This window comes from Orycteropus afer, unplaced genomic scaffold, assembly GCF_000298275.1.
Source record: "Orycteropus afer afer isolate SDZICR_OR568_19922 unplaced genomic scaffold, OryAfe1.0 scaffold00510, whole genome shotgun sequence".
Lineage (NCBI taxonomy): Eukaryota > Metazoa > Chordata > Mammalia > Tubulidentata > Orycteropodidae > Orycteropus > Orycteropus afer.
The window spans coordinates 690,897-706,115 of NW_006922097.1; the positions used below are offsets into that span (position 1 = coordinate 690,897).

Below are 15,219 nucleotides of genomic sequence, written 5' to 3' on the forward strand. Positions count from 1 at the left end.
CCTATCTAACAGTGTTCCCTCCCCTCACCTCCCACCCCTGGCAGCCAGCAAAGAAAATTTCCTTCCATATATAAACCTTTCCTTGACTTTTTACAATAATGGATTAATATAACATTTATCCTTCTGTGATTGACTTATTTCACTCAGCATAATGTCCTCCAAGTTCATCCACACTCTGCAGTGTTTTGCAGATTCTACATTATTCTTTAGGGTTGCATAGTTTTCCATGGTGGTGTATGTACCACAGTTTGGTTATCCATTCTTCAGTTGATAGACACCTAGGTTGTTTCCATCTTTTGGCTATTGTAAGTAGTACTGCGATGAACATGGGTGTGCATATGTCTGTTCTTGTCCTGGCTCTCACTTCTTTAGGATATATACCTAGTAATGGAATTGCTGCCTCAAATGATATTTCTAATTCCAACTTTTTAAGGAATCAGGACTTGCACTTTTTTGGTTAAATCTGTTCCTATGTATTACATAGTATCTTAGCAAGAAAAATGGATAAGGAGTAGAGTTATAGCAGTTAAGTTAGACTTTCTGTCTGGAATATGGGAATAAATCTGAAGAGAGCAGTGGAGTGGCACAAGCTATTACTAATCTCATGGATCCTTATTTTCTTTATCTGTAAAACAGGGATAACAACCATCCCAATTCCACAGGTCCTAGTGTGAAGTGTAAATAAAACAATAAAAATACAAAGTGCTTGGTACATAGTGGATAATCAACTAATTTTAATGCCCATCCTCTGCTTTTCTCCCCTTGCCTTAAAACTATAGCTCCTTTATTAACCACTGACTAAGCCCCAAGTTAGAACCTCTGTGCCAGGAACAAATGAACCAAGTCTCTTTCTCTGCCTTCTATCTTTGCTGAAAATCCTACCTAATACCTACAGGATCCCTAGTGCCTATAACTGAATCCCAGCCATCTTTTGCCAGATGCCAGAGATTCTGTTGTCAGGTATCCAATTCCTTGCACTTCTGCTCATTGCTTGAGGCTTAGAACACTGATGTTCCATTTTGCCCACTTGCCAAGGCCTTTCTTGTTCCTCATCCTGAACTTTCTGGACACTGATTGCCCACTTAACTGCACAGCCTCTATTGCCTACCATTGGGTATCTTCAAATCACTTGCCCGTCTCCTCCAGGTCTGGCAGGTGTCTAGATTCTAGCCATCCAAGGAATGATTGGAGCCCTGGTTATGACATGCTTTCAATGTGACTTTTTGGTCTTATATGCCATTAGGGGCTGATGCCCATCACTCTTTTCATTGAGATGTTTCTAGTCCTGTTAAGGTTGTGACACAAAACTTAGGAAAACCATCTCATTGATCCATACTTGCTGAAAAGAATGCTCAGACTGGACCTGCTCATGTCATATTTGCAGAGCAAACCTATCAGGCACCCCTGCTCAGAACTTTTAACTAACGTGCAAATGGAAAAGCAGATGCTAAATAATTATAAAATGTAGGTGATTCAAGCAGAAAATAAAGGATTTAGAATCAAGAAGGAATGCATTCCCCAGAGATCAATAAAACTATAGACCATTCCTTTACTAATTGAGTATATCCAAATAAGGAATTTCTTATGTTTAAAAAGGGGAAGGATGTCTGTCAGTGGCTCACTCCTTTGACCTTCCATAGTACTTTGCATGTTGTTGTTGTTATGTGCCGTGGACTTCCCCTAAAGCCTTATAATGCTGTATTGTGGTTTTTTTTTGGGGGGGGGGGGCGTCTCTCTCCACTTAGTCTTGGAATTCCTCTAAAGTATGTTCAATTAATTATATTCTGTACACATGACATCTGTGTGCCAAGCCAAGAGTAAAAAAATGAATTAGAAATGGTCCCTTGGGCCCTAGGAAATACTAATAAAATGTTTTTGGAACTGAATTGAGTAGATCCTTAGGATTTTATTTTGGTCCCCTTTCTGTGTTTCTGGAGTACAGTACATTATTTCATCTGGAAAATAGAGTGGTGGTTGGAGAGGGGATTAACATTAAGATCTTAGGAAAATCAAGAGAAAATAAGGTTCAGTGGTCATTTGGTAAGAAGCAAGAGTCTAAGGTCAGAGAAATAGAAGTGGCCAAAGCAAGGCAAATTTGGAAAGAATTGGATGTTCTTTGGGCCAGGAAGGTAGGATGACATCTCTAAGTACTTTTCTTATTGTCTTTCTTCTTAAAGGAAAAGCTGTTTTTCTTGCAAGAGATAAACATCACCTTTCAGACATCTGCCATTTGATCCGCCACGATGTGCCCTACCTGTTCCAGAAGTATGTGAAAGAATCACATGGAAAAGATATCCGGGTGGTGGTCGTAGGGGGCCGAGTGATAGGCTCTATGCTTCGCTGCTCCACAGACGGACGGATGCAAAGCAACTGCTCTCTTGGTATAGTATCAAAATTCAGTGTTGATCTGGCCATCAGGGAAGGCTCTGAGAGTTTTTAGTAGGATGTCTGGACCCATTCAGTAAATGTGTCCTGATCCCTACTATCTTGTCAGACCCTCTGCTGGGTATCCTCTGCCACAATCACAGAGATAAATCAGAAACAAGCCCCATCCTGTAGCAGCAACAGACCAGCAGGGGGACAGATGGTATGTGCTGTGACCGAGGTCGTGCCAGGGATGTCAGTGCGCTGCAATTGGAACTCTGTTGTAGGTGTTAGGATTTAGCAGCTGGGTTTAAGCAAGGGAGTGACATGAAGATCAGTGTTTAAGAAAAGCTGATATCTTAGTAGAGGATAAGGCATAAGATGGAAGGCAGGCAGAGAAATTTAAAAGCTTTTACAACATCTCAGGCAAGAATCTCGCCTCCCATACGGGAGGCCTGTCAGTGCACCTCAATCCCAGCTTCCACTCATTTGTCATTGGAGGCTTGCATGTTGCTATGATGCCAAACAGTTTGCAGTGGAGTTTCCAGACTAAGATGGACTAGGAAGAAAGGACTGGGAATCTACTTCTGGAAAAAAAAAAAAAAATCAGCCAGTGAAAACGCTATGGATCACAACAGTCTGATCTTGTTGTACATGGGGTCTCTGTAAGTCAGACTGACTCAGTGGCAGCAAACAAAACAAACAAACTAAGGCAGTGGCAGGAGGAATAGAGTATTCAGCTTTTACTTTTAATTGAAAATTCTGTTTTTATGTTATTAAATATTAGAAAGCTGCAGTTTGTTTTGGTATAATGCATAACTGCATCCTATTAATGTACTGAAAAGGGTTGGTATATGATGTGTGGAATGGAGATGTTCGAGGAAGGGAATCCCTACCTTGTCCCCATCACCGAAAGCTGCTGTCACTCTCATTAAATGAATTGATATGTTGGTAACATGAAGAAAAAAAAAGCCTATGGGGATTTTTTTCTAAACAACCAGAAGAATGCATAGTCTAGTGACTAACAAAGAGGCTGAGATACTGACTTGGCCCTTCTCTCATTAGTATTCATTGAGCAGTAGTCACAAGCAAACTATGGTAGATTATCCACTACTCGGAAGGAAGGTTGGGCAATCTACTTCCATAGTGATACTGCCTTGGAAATCCAAGGAGGGATTGCTGTGAGTCCAGTCTGACTCCACAACATATAACAACAATAACAGAGACTGATGAGTCCCTGAGTGATACAAACCATAGTACCTAAGGCATTTCACTGCTAAACCAGAAGGCTGGCTGTTCAAACCCACCAGCCAGTCCTCGGAAGGAAGGTTGGGCAATATACTTCCTATTTCCGTAGTGATACCGCCTCAGAAACCCAAGGAGGAGTTGCTATGAGTCAGGACTGAGGGACTGACTCAACAGCACATCACAACAACAACATCATGAACTCATTGCCCTCTAAGCAAAATCTCCCCTTCCTTCCTCCCTCCCACCCCTGGTCAAAAAACTCATTGTCATCCAGTCAATTCTGAATCATAATGGCCCTATAGGACACAGTCCAACTGCTCCATAGGATTTCCACGGCTTTAAATCTTCATGGAAGCAGACTGCCACATCTTTCTCTCTGGAGCGGCTAGGTTCAAATCACCAAGCACCTCACCTCTGTACTACCAGGGCTCCTCTTACCGCTGGTAACCAATATTAATTTTTGGTTTATATATATTTGCTTAGGAGTCTCTGGGTGGCACAAAAGGTTAAGTACTTGACACTAGCTGAAATGGTGGTAGTTTGAACTCACCCAGAAGCACCTTGGAAGACAGGCTTAGAAATCCAAGAGGTCACGGCCTTGAAAACCCTACGGAGCAGTTCGACTCTGCACATGGGGTTACCATATGTTGGAATCGACGGCAGCTAACAACAGCAGCAGTATATTTGTTTTTTTCTGTAAGTGAGATCCTACAGTATTTGTCCTTTTGCAACTGACTTAATTCACTCAGTGTAGTGTTTGCAAGGTTCATCCATGTTGTGGTATGCATCAGGACTTCATTTCTCTTTATGGCTGAGGAATAGTCCATTGAGTATATATACCACAGGAGCTCTGGCAGCATAGTGCCTAAGGCACTTGACTGCTAACCTGAAGGCTGGCAGTTCAAATCCACCAGCCACTCCTCGGGAGAAAGATGGGGTAATCTACTTCCATAGTGATACTGCCTCAGAAACCCAACCTATGAGTCGGGTCCAACTCAACGGCACATAACAACAACATATATACCACATTTTCTAATTTATCCATTCATCTATTGATGGCCATTTCAGTTGTTTCCACCTTTTGGCTATTGTGATTATCATTTAATTTTCATGATAATTGTATGTGGTGCTACAGTATTGAATCTTACGTGTTACCATCTTACCCTTTTTTAGTTATCTAACAAAACCCATTGTTCAACTAGTAACTGCAGTATAATTTATCCATGCTACTTATCTTGGCAAACTATTTTAAAATGGTTTTATAGCCTTTTCCTTATACAGCGTAATAGGTGGAGAAGGACAGTGCTAAAGTAAAGACGTTAGTTTTTGGACCTGAGAATACAAAGCTTAAGTCTTTCCAGGGGGGCTAATGAGAAACAATTCTGTCTGAGATCATAGCTTTTAGCAAGTAAGGACAATCAGACTTTTTCTTTCCTTGGGGATGAATTTTATCCCACACTCTTTTTTTCTCTCTTTTTAAAAAACAGTAAGTTAAGTTTATTTTTTATAGTCATAAAAGGAATATAGTCACAATACAGAAAATTTGGATACAGAAAAATTAAATGAAAAAGAAGGTATTTATCATAAATCTCACTATCTGGAGATAACCACTGTTAATATTTTGATATTATTCTTTCCATTATTTTTTTTCTGACCATATATTTTTTTTTCATAGTTATGGTCATACTATGCTGTCTTTAATTCTTCTAAATATTTCCCCATAAAATTATAAACTCTCTATAAGCATTATTATTAATGGTTGTATTCTGTTTTCTTCTATTGCTAGACATTTAGATTATTTCTAATTTTCATATATTCATTCAACAAATATTTTTGGAGCACTTACTATCTACCAGGCACTATGATTTTTCAATATTTTAAATAACATTGCAGTCAACATATCTGTACAGAAAGCTTTTTCTCTGTACTTAAAAGTACTTCTTTATAATTAATACCTAGTGGTGAGATGACTGGGTCCAAGAATAAATGCTTTTAAGACTCTTGTTAAGAGATGAAGGAGTTCTGGTGGTGCAGTGGTTAAGGCATTTGGCTGCTAATCAAAAAGTTGGTGGTTCAAACCCACCAGCCACTCCATGGAAGAACAATGAGGCAGTCTGCTTCCAAAAAGATTTACACCCTTCAAAACCCAATGAGGGTCCCTATGAGTCAGACTTGACTTAATGGCAGTAAGTTTGGTCTTGTAAGAGATGACCATATTATTTTCCCAGAGGGTGTCCAGATCTGCATCCAGACCTTTTATGGATAATTAAAATGCCTGTCTCACTGCCCTCTTATCAGCATCCTCCCATCTCTTATTTGAAGAGGCATTTGACTCTTCAGTGTTGGTTGTCACTGTCACGTCACTGTGCTTTCCCTACAGGTGGTGTGGGCGTCATGTGCCCACTGACAGAACAAGGCAAGCAGTTGGCTATTCAAGTGTCTAATATCCTGGGCATGGACTTCTGTGGCATCGATCTCCTCATCCTGGATGATGGCTCCTTTGTGGTGTGTGAGGCAAACGCCAACGTTGGTTTTCTAGCATTCGACCAGGCGTGCAACTTAGATGTGGGTGGGATCATTGCAGACTATACCATGTCTTTGCTGCCAAATAGGCAGACTGGGAAGATGGCCCTCCTCCCAGGACTGTCTAGTCCCAGGGAGAAGAAGGAGCCAGATGGCTGTGCCTCAGCTCAGGGAGTTCCAGAGAGCGTCTACACCATCAATAATGGGTCTACCTCTAGTGAGAGCGAGCCTGAACTGGTAGAGATCCAAGATCCCTCAGCAAGCACAATGGGGACCCCACCCCCCATTCTGCCTGAACCTGGCTATAACATTAACAACAGGATTGCTTCTGAATTAAAACTTAATTGAATTCCTGCTTTTTTTTTTTTTTTTTTTTGGGCAGCACTGAAACCAAATCCTACTGCTTCCTAGTAGTTTTGAGTGAATAAAATCTGGACTTATATGATTTCATTTGCACAGAAATTCCATCTGGGGACTCAGCATTCTTTCTAAGGATGATTTAAGCAAATGACATAGCTGTATGGTTTTCACAAAGACTGATATAAAAACACTCACCAAAAACAGCATACCAACTGATCGATTTGAAACAATGTCTGCTGCAAGCCCTTGGATGTTGCGGCTGACTTTCAGGCACTGACTCTGTGTTGCTGCTTCCGGCTTTTAGCAGTAGAGCCAGCCCATAAATTCAGAATGGCTCCTCGAAATACTGTACTTTGAAGCAACCACAAGATGGAAGAATGTGCAGAAGAGGTGGAATGTGACTGTAGTAATGTTCTTTTCACTAAATGTGTGTGTGTGATGCTTGGATTCACAATTCAAACACTATCAGAAGATCAATCTCTGCTCCCCATCAATCACCATCTTGACCATATTTCTCTGATACTCAGGATATGGTGTTTTAGGGGGCTTCCTCATTAGCATTTTCAGTGAAGCACTTTGTAGAAAGTGAGATTGAATATCACTGATTGGCAAATGTCCTGCTTTATAAATGGAGCTTTCTATAAATTGCTTTTTTCCCACTCCTAATTTATTAACCCTGCTTCAACTAATGCCAGTCCTAGCAGCTCTTGAACCTTTGCTGCCTTTGGCCTTAGCTGGAAATGCACTCCAATGAGCTAGCGGCCACACTTTCTTTCTTAAGCGTGCACTTGAATCCAACCTCATGAACTTTCTTTTCAATGGACTCTAGACAGCTCCTGGAAGATAACTGTTCTTCCCCCTCCTGTACTGAAACTCTACTACATAGCTATAGGAGGTTTTAATGTGTGAGCATGTGTTGGTAGAGAGAGCTATTGGAAACATACTCTAATCTCCTTGACAGTCTAGTCTTATCTAGACTCCAGAGACCTGTCCCTACCCACTTTTCCAAACTGGGGAGACTCAGGTACCAGGAATTACTCATTGCATTTTTATTTTCATTTTTTTTGCTAATGTAGACATGACACCAAGTGCTTTTCATTTTAACTCTTCAAGCAGTAGATAATGATCCATCCCTTGGGATGATTCACAGAAATGGTGTTTTCCATTTCTGCTTATACAAAGTATGACTGTAAATGAGCAAGGCTACTTTTTTAACCAAATACACCAAAGCATATGCATTCAAGAGTTACCATAATTGAAGTTATTTCTCTTGGGAGACTATACTCTTTAACTGTGATGTTGCATGTACCAAGAACATTTAGAACTCCTCTTTTGGTGTTATCTTTGAAGCCATGCAAGGGAAGAGGCCTCACAACTTTATAGTCAGTGCTAAAGGGGCAGGGAGGTGGCATCTTCTGACCTCCTTTAACTACACAAGAGGAAGACAGAATCACCATCAGCAGCCCAAGGCCTGCTCTTATGAGGCCAGATATGCCGCCACCCTCCAACACTCTTACTAACCTTGTCACCAACCGTTCCTCCCGTGGCACCCCCCACTTCTCTGCTGGGTTTGATAATTCACTGCAGTGGCCACACACAACTCACAAATTATGGGGGTTATTAGGAAAGCAATAGACTACAATCCAAGTTCAGGAATGTGCTCAGTCTCAGTCTCTTTCGGTAGCACGTCTCTCTCTCAGCGCATCTTTCTCAGCCAGCAGTCAGAGAGACCCTCTTTCACTTCTAGGAGAGCTCATTTTAAGCCTGGAAGAGTGGCAAAACTAACCAATCCCAACGTCAGAATTCTGTGCACTTGGGAGTGAACTTCCCACAAGATTGCGTCATGCTGCTTCAATAGAAATACATGAGGCAGATAACTTTAACAATCAGCTACTCAGTTGCTCATGGCAAAGTGGGAGTTACCAATACTATGGCTAGAAAAGCCATATCATGTAATTTATTACACCACAGTCAGACATTATTTTTTAACACTTGTTCCCCACCCTAGAAGTATTCCCAAGCTTCATCATTTATTTTGTTTATCACACTTATTTCCTAATACTCTGTTGTTTTTGTTTTTTCCAGTTCATGCCTCAAAAAAATAAACCTACCCTTAGAGGACATAGACTTGCTGACATTAAGGAAGCTTACAAGTGGACAATTTCTAAAGAGAGTTCTAGAAATGTTCTGAGTAGAGTTAGTTTCACTGGAATAAACGTATCTTCCCAAGGTGACTGTTTTGAAGCCAATAATTGTCATTTGGGTATATAAATTTTTGTGCACTATTTCATAGTCACATCTTGTACTTATTCTGCTGTAAATGTGAAATGTGTATAAATCAAACTTACATTTTTTCACCACACACTTAAATAGAATTTGACTTTTAAAATACTGTAACTATAACCAGTCTAAGTAACAGTTATACAATTGAAAAATGTTTGGTAATGTAATGGAGATGTCACACTCTACACAGTCATAGTTTAAATGCATTCCAACATAGGGCGCATGTCACTGAACTGTAGTGATGTCTGGTACAGTTGAAAAATGATAATACTTTTACATAAGTTAAAACATGTACCTTATCTTTACCACTTAGGGTGGCTTTAGAAGAAGGATAAGTTTGGGTCTGTTCTCACTGCACTTGGCCAGATACTTTCTACATAAACATCTGAACCAAGTGATGACCTCTGGAAGCTGCATTCACTCCTTCCACTGTTTAGTGTAAGCCCAGTCCCCACTCTTTATCTAAAAGGATGCTAACTGGGCCACATCCTGAACAGAGCAGTTAGTGCTTCCAGATTCCTTTGCCAAAGTGGGCCCATTTTCCAGCTGCTAGTGACATTTGTAGCCACTGGCATCATCGCCTGCAAACTAGCCCTGTCTAAGAACAGAGTTGATCACTGCTGCATCATAGCTTCCCTCCAGGACTGCCCACTACAGTCCGCCTGTGGGCCCAATGAGCCTTAGCCAGGTGGCTGAACCACACTTATCACAGCTGCCCACAGGGTCTACTGGAAAGGCATGGGGTACAGAGTTAGCCAGATATTGCTTCTGGTTCTCCCCGTTGATAGCTAATTGATCTTGTACAAATCACATGGCCTCTGTGCCTCCATTTCTCCATTCTTCAGGTGGGCAGTCCCTAGGTGGTACAAATGGTTAATATGCTTGACTGCCAGCCAAAAGGTTGGAGGTTCAAGGCCACTCAGAAGTACCTACAAAGAAAGGCCTTGTGATCTACTTTTAAAAATCAGCCATTGAAAACCCTGTGGAGCACAATTCTAATCTGACACACACGAGGTCACCTTGAATCAGAATTGACTCAACTGCAAATGGTAACAACTGATGCTTACCTCTTGGGAGTGTTTTAAAGTTGAAGTGTGTTAATAAATGAGAGTGTATTATGTGAGAGGTGGTAGCAGAAGATCTCCCACATCTGGTTTTGTAAGTTTCCCATCCCTCCTTTGAGGGAATTAAGAAAGAATCCATGAATTCTTGGCATAAGCATATTAAACAGTGGACGGGGCCCTGAAAAAGGAATGCAGCTTCTCAGGCCTTACTTCCTGCCCGGGAAACTTAAGACCTGAAAGGAGTCTAAGACTGTTTATTCAAACAGCTTTCTGGATGGATCATATATAACCTGAAATCCTTGACTCGCCTATGCCAGTTAACAAAGTCTTCCTTATGTAACATAGAATGCAGTGTCTAAATATGGTCTCCCATTATCTGATGGTAGTATTTTGAAACTGGTCAAAACTTGAATGCCAATAGCTCAGTCACTGTGAATATATATCTGATTCTGCACTTGGGAAATGTCTTCCTGCTATCTGTCCAATTGCTAGGTGTTATGGAATTGTCAGAATGTGGATCTCAGGCTTTGGGGCTTTAGGATCTGATCAGTAATACAGTAAAACCTGTAAAAGCCAGAATGTGTGTAAGGCAGAAGCCTGACAGAGAAGGAAAACTCAAATATTTTGCACTAAAACAAGTGATAGAAGAGTGGTAAGACTGCACCCTTTCAAAAGCAGAAAACTTGTGAGACCTGAAAGAACAATACAGTCCCATTGAGTTCTGGCTCTCATAGGTTTCATGGTATAAGTGGACCATAAGCCATTTAGTGTCACATTTGCAGATTCACTGCTCCCATCTAAGAGGGGATTTCACATCTACTGGGGGTGGAATAAGGAGGAAAGGTCTGGGTTGGTTTTGTGACATTTCAGAGAAAGAAATAAGGAATTGGGATCATCTGGCATTCTAGTGAAAAGGGGGAAGAAATGACTCTTCTCTGGGAGGCTGCAGCGAAAAAATCATGAATATCTGTTGATTATAGGTACGGGCCTTTGAAGCTATATTCTATATAAAGATACTGGGATGCATGGATTCCCACCCACCCCCGAGACGTGGCAGAAGCATGTCTCATTCCTTTTTTAACGTTCTGATGAATAATCACTTTGAGGCCACTGAATGCAAATCAGGAGAAGATTGAAGCAGCTAGGCGAGGAGTTCCAGGATTGCCCAAGTAACAGTTGACCTTCCAGAAGGGCATGGGCCAGAATACTGTGCTTGGGTAAGCCCGAAGCCATAGCTTTCTGAGGTGAGTTTAAGAAGCCAGGTTGGAGAGTGAATCCATAGCCAAACAAGTCATGTCAGCTTAATAATTTGCACTTGGAGGTGAGGCTTCTGTTTGCTGTCAGTCTGTGCAGATGTTTTGCAAAGAGCCCCTGACAACAGCCGTCTTGGTCACAGTCCCTGAAGTTAGTGTTCTTCAGTCTGGGGCTGTAGCCTAATCTTGGTGCTAGTTTTGACTGTCTCTGAGACTCAAGATCACTACAGATTACTGCTTTAATTTTTTTTTTTTTTTAACCTAGAAAATCATCCCTCCCTGGTATATATTTTTTAATTCTTTCCTTAAAATAGATTATGCCTCCATTCCAAATCCATGGCTAGACTCTGCAGCCTCCCTTCTAAAACCCACACAGCTGAGAATGAGGACTGTCTTCAAGACTGTCAATTTTCTTCTCTAGGTGTGCTTCCCGTGCTGATGTGCAGCACTGTCCTGCACCTTGTGCTGGCGTCCCAATCCCTTTTGGTAATGTCACTTCTGCCATTTCATGTTCACTGGGGCTATGAGGCAACACAAAGGAAGTCATCTACAGCACCATATTTGGAGTCAAAGAAGATATCAGCACTTTGGAAATTAGTCCAAGCTTCCATTTTATAGATGGGGATATGAGTCTCACAGGCCAAGGCCACTCAGCTAGTCAGTAGCAAGGCTGGGACTCAAACCCAGGCAATCTGACCCCTGTCCAGTTTAGCATACTGCCAGAGGTGGCTCTAGTCTTCCACAGGATCTAGAACTTCCTTTTCTGATGAGTCTCTGCTCTAGATCTACATGGTATGGATGTGCCAACTGTGAAAGGTTCAGTTCTTGGATGCCTTTTAGGTGAGACCCCTAATGGCACAGATGAGATTTCCATGGTGCAACCTGGCTCAGCTCATGCCTCCTTTAGAATACCAAAAGCAGTTAGCAGTATCGCACATCATCAGTGATGGGATGTAAGGCAGAAGGTCCATGCCAAGCTGACTGAAGGCCTCTCTGGTCCCCGTTTGGCTGATGTTCCCTCACTGTGAAATGTCTTGGAGGGCAAAGGTTTGAAGTACCCAAACTTCTTTCATCACACACATCTGAGGAGGAATCCTGTTTGATATACATGTTCCACTTGTAATCAACATTAAGGTCAAAAGTTTCCTCCCACTTCCAGTTTCTCAGTAAGTCCCCTTGCAGACAGACACTAGGCACAAATTCTTCCCTACTGTAGCCCCTATGTCATCTAAAGACTCTCTACACCTTGAGATATAGACAAGTCTGGTAACTCTGGGATCTGGTTCTGAACCTGGATTTCTGTGATTTCCAAGCCATGTATATTTTTGCAGTCACTGCTGACTCTAGACTTCTGTTACTTCATTGTAAGAAGTGTGGTCTCAGCCTTTCACTGCATCAGCTGAGACATGAAGCTCAGTTACCTCTCAAAGTTCACAAACACTGAAATTCAAATGAGATAATGTCTTTGTTTCAATGATGGAACAGAAGACATTGCAATGATACAAACATGATGTTCCCTTTCTTTAAATATCCTTCTAATACAGAGGAATCTTCACTCACCTTCCACCTCATGTAGTTCCTGCCTCCCTTGCCTTCAAAATTTTACCTTCCACTGTAGGTAGATTAGTAAAGGCATTTTCATAAATGAAGATGGGTGCCCCAAGAGGAATTTGGGTGCCATTTCTTAAGGTGATACGTTTTTCCTTCCTACTACAATAGCTAGATATGACAACAACCACGTTTGCCACTAGCTGTCAGGCTCACGCTTTACAGAAGGCAACAGGGGCTAATGGAAATAGCATTAGTTTGAGTCAAACCTGGTTCAAATCCTGACTCATATTACTTATAACTTGTGTGACCTAGGGAAAGTCACTTAATCTTGCTAAACCTTAGTTTCTTTACTTACAAATGAGATAAATATACACAATCTTGAATGTGAAGCACTCAACCACATATCTGGCTTTCAGTAGGTCTCTTTCCTCTTCCTCCATTGTCAGTAACCACAAACAATTCTTCCTGTGATCCTGGCTTAGTGCCAAGGAAAAAAAGCTGACAGGCAGCAGATTTTCAGGGGGGAAAAAGAGGTGCCTAGGAAGGGTTGGTGGCTGCTCAAGCATACTGTGGCTACAACTTGATGATTGGAGAGTCCTATCTATCCGTGCTAACCAGAAGGCTGGCGGTTCAGGCCCACCAGCCACTCCTCGGAAGGAAGGTTGGGCAATCCTACTTCCGTAGTGATACTGCCTCGGAAACCCAAGGAGGGGTCGCTATGAGTCGGGGGCGATTCGATGGCAAATAACAACAACAACAACAACATCTATCCCTGAGTCACTGTACAGAGTCACTGCACCAAAATGAACTAGTCAGCATCCAACCATTTCAGGAGGTAGCAGATGATTAACAACCAAAGGTACTGAAGGAAAAGGTCCACAGTGTACTGAAGGAATTGGCAAAAAACAAGGCTCCAGGAATTGGCAGAATACTCATTGAGATGTTTCAAAAAATGGATGCAGCGCTGGAGGTGCTCACTCCTTTATGCCCAGAAGTTTGGAAGACAGCTACCTGGCCAATCAACGAAGAGATCCATATTTGTGCCCACTCCAAAGAAAGGTGCTCCAAAAGAATGTGGGAATTATTGAACAATAGCACCAATATCATACATAACTAAATTTTGCTGAAGATAACTCAAAATGGTTGCAGCAGTGTATTGACAGGAACTGCTAGAAATTCAAGCTGGATTCAGAAGAGTGTGTGGAATGAGGGATATCATTACTGATATCAGATGGATCCTGGCTGAAGGTACCAGAAAGAATACCAGAAAGAGGTTTACCTGTGTTTTATTGACTATGCAAAGGCATTTGACTGTGTAGATCATAACAAATTATGGATAACATTGCAAAGAATGGGCATTCCAGAACACTTAATTGTGCTCATGACGAACCTCTATCTAGACCAAGAGGCAGTTGTTCAAACAGATCAAGGGGATACTGCATGGTTAAAATCAGGAAAGGTGTGCATCAGGGTTGTATCCTTTCACCATATGTATTCAATCTATGCTGAGCAAATAATCTGAGAAGCTGAACTATATGAAGAAGAACATGGCATCAAGATTGGAGAAAGGCTAATTAACAGCCTATGATATGCAGATGACACAACCTTGCTTGCTGAAAGTGAAGAGGACTTGAAGCACTTACTGGTAAAGATCAAAGACTACAGCCTTCAATATGGATTACACCTCAACACAAAAGAAAAATCCTCACAACGAGACCAATAAGTGACATCATGACAAATGGAGAAAAGACTGCATTGTCAAAGATCTCATTTTACTTGGATCAACAATCAGCACACATGGAACTAGCAGTAAAGAAATTAAATGATGTGAACCATTGGGAAAAGACGTCTTAAAAGTGTTAAAGAGCAAAGATGTCACTTTGAAGACTAAGGCGTGTCTGACCCAAGCCATAGTATTTTCAGTAGCTTCATATGCATGTGAGAGATGGACAATGAATAAGGAAGACCACAGAAGAATTGATGCATTTGATTTGTGGTACTGGCAAAGAATACTGAATGTACCATGGACTGCTAGAATAATGGACAACTCTGTCTTGGAGGTAGTATAGCCAGAATGAGCCTTAGAAGTAAGAATGGCTAAACTTCATCTTTTGTACTTTGGTCATTTTATCTTAAGGGACCAGTGCCTGGAAAAGGATATCATGCTTGGTAAAATAGAGGGTCAGCAAAAAAGGGTCATGAGATGGATTGACAGTGTCTGCAACGATAGGCTCAAGCATGGCAATGATTGTGAGGATGGTGCAGGACTGGGCAGTGTTTTGTTCTGTTGTACAGAGGGTTGCTGTGAGTTGGAAGCAACTTGTTGAGTAGCACTCAACAACAATGACAACAAAATATCCCTGAGATTCTGAGATGTTATAGGGTAACATTCAGAGGATGCACCTAACTTAGAAAAATCCTAGAGCTTTAGACTGCCTCAAACAACTGGGAAGCTGGAAAGCTGAATACCCTGACATTGGATAATTTAGCACCTGTTTTTTTTTTTTCCCCCTGCTCTTCCTGTATTAGGCTTTGCATCAAATAGAAGGAGGAGATGCCAGAGACTTGAGTTA

At 41.5% G+C, this 15,219-nt stretch overlaps 1 protein-coding gene across 1 annotated transcript in view; it reads left to right on the forward strand.

The window, feature by feature from the left end:
- RIMKLA (ribosomal modification protein rimK like family member A) overlaps window positions 1–6,483 on the forward strand; it is a 50,421-nt gene extending 43,938 nt beyond the window's left edge. The window contains exons 4-5 of the mRNA XM_007955555.2: window positions 2,178–2,381; window positions 5,993–6,483. Coding sequence (XP_007953746.1) covers window positions 2,178–2,381; window positions 5,993–6,483 — 695 coding nt within the window. The remainder of the gene's footprint in view (window positions 1–2,177; window positions 2,382–5,992) is intronic.
- The last annotated feature ends 8,736 nt before the right edge of the window (window positions 6,484–15,219 follow it).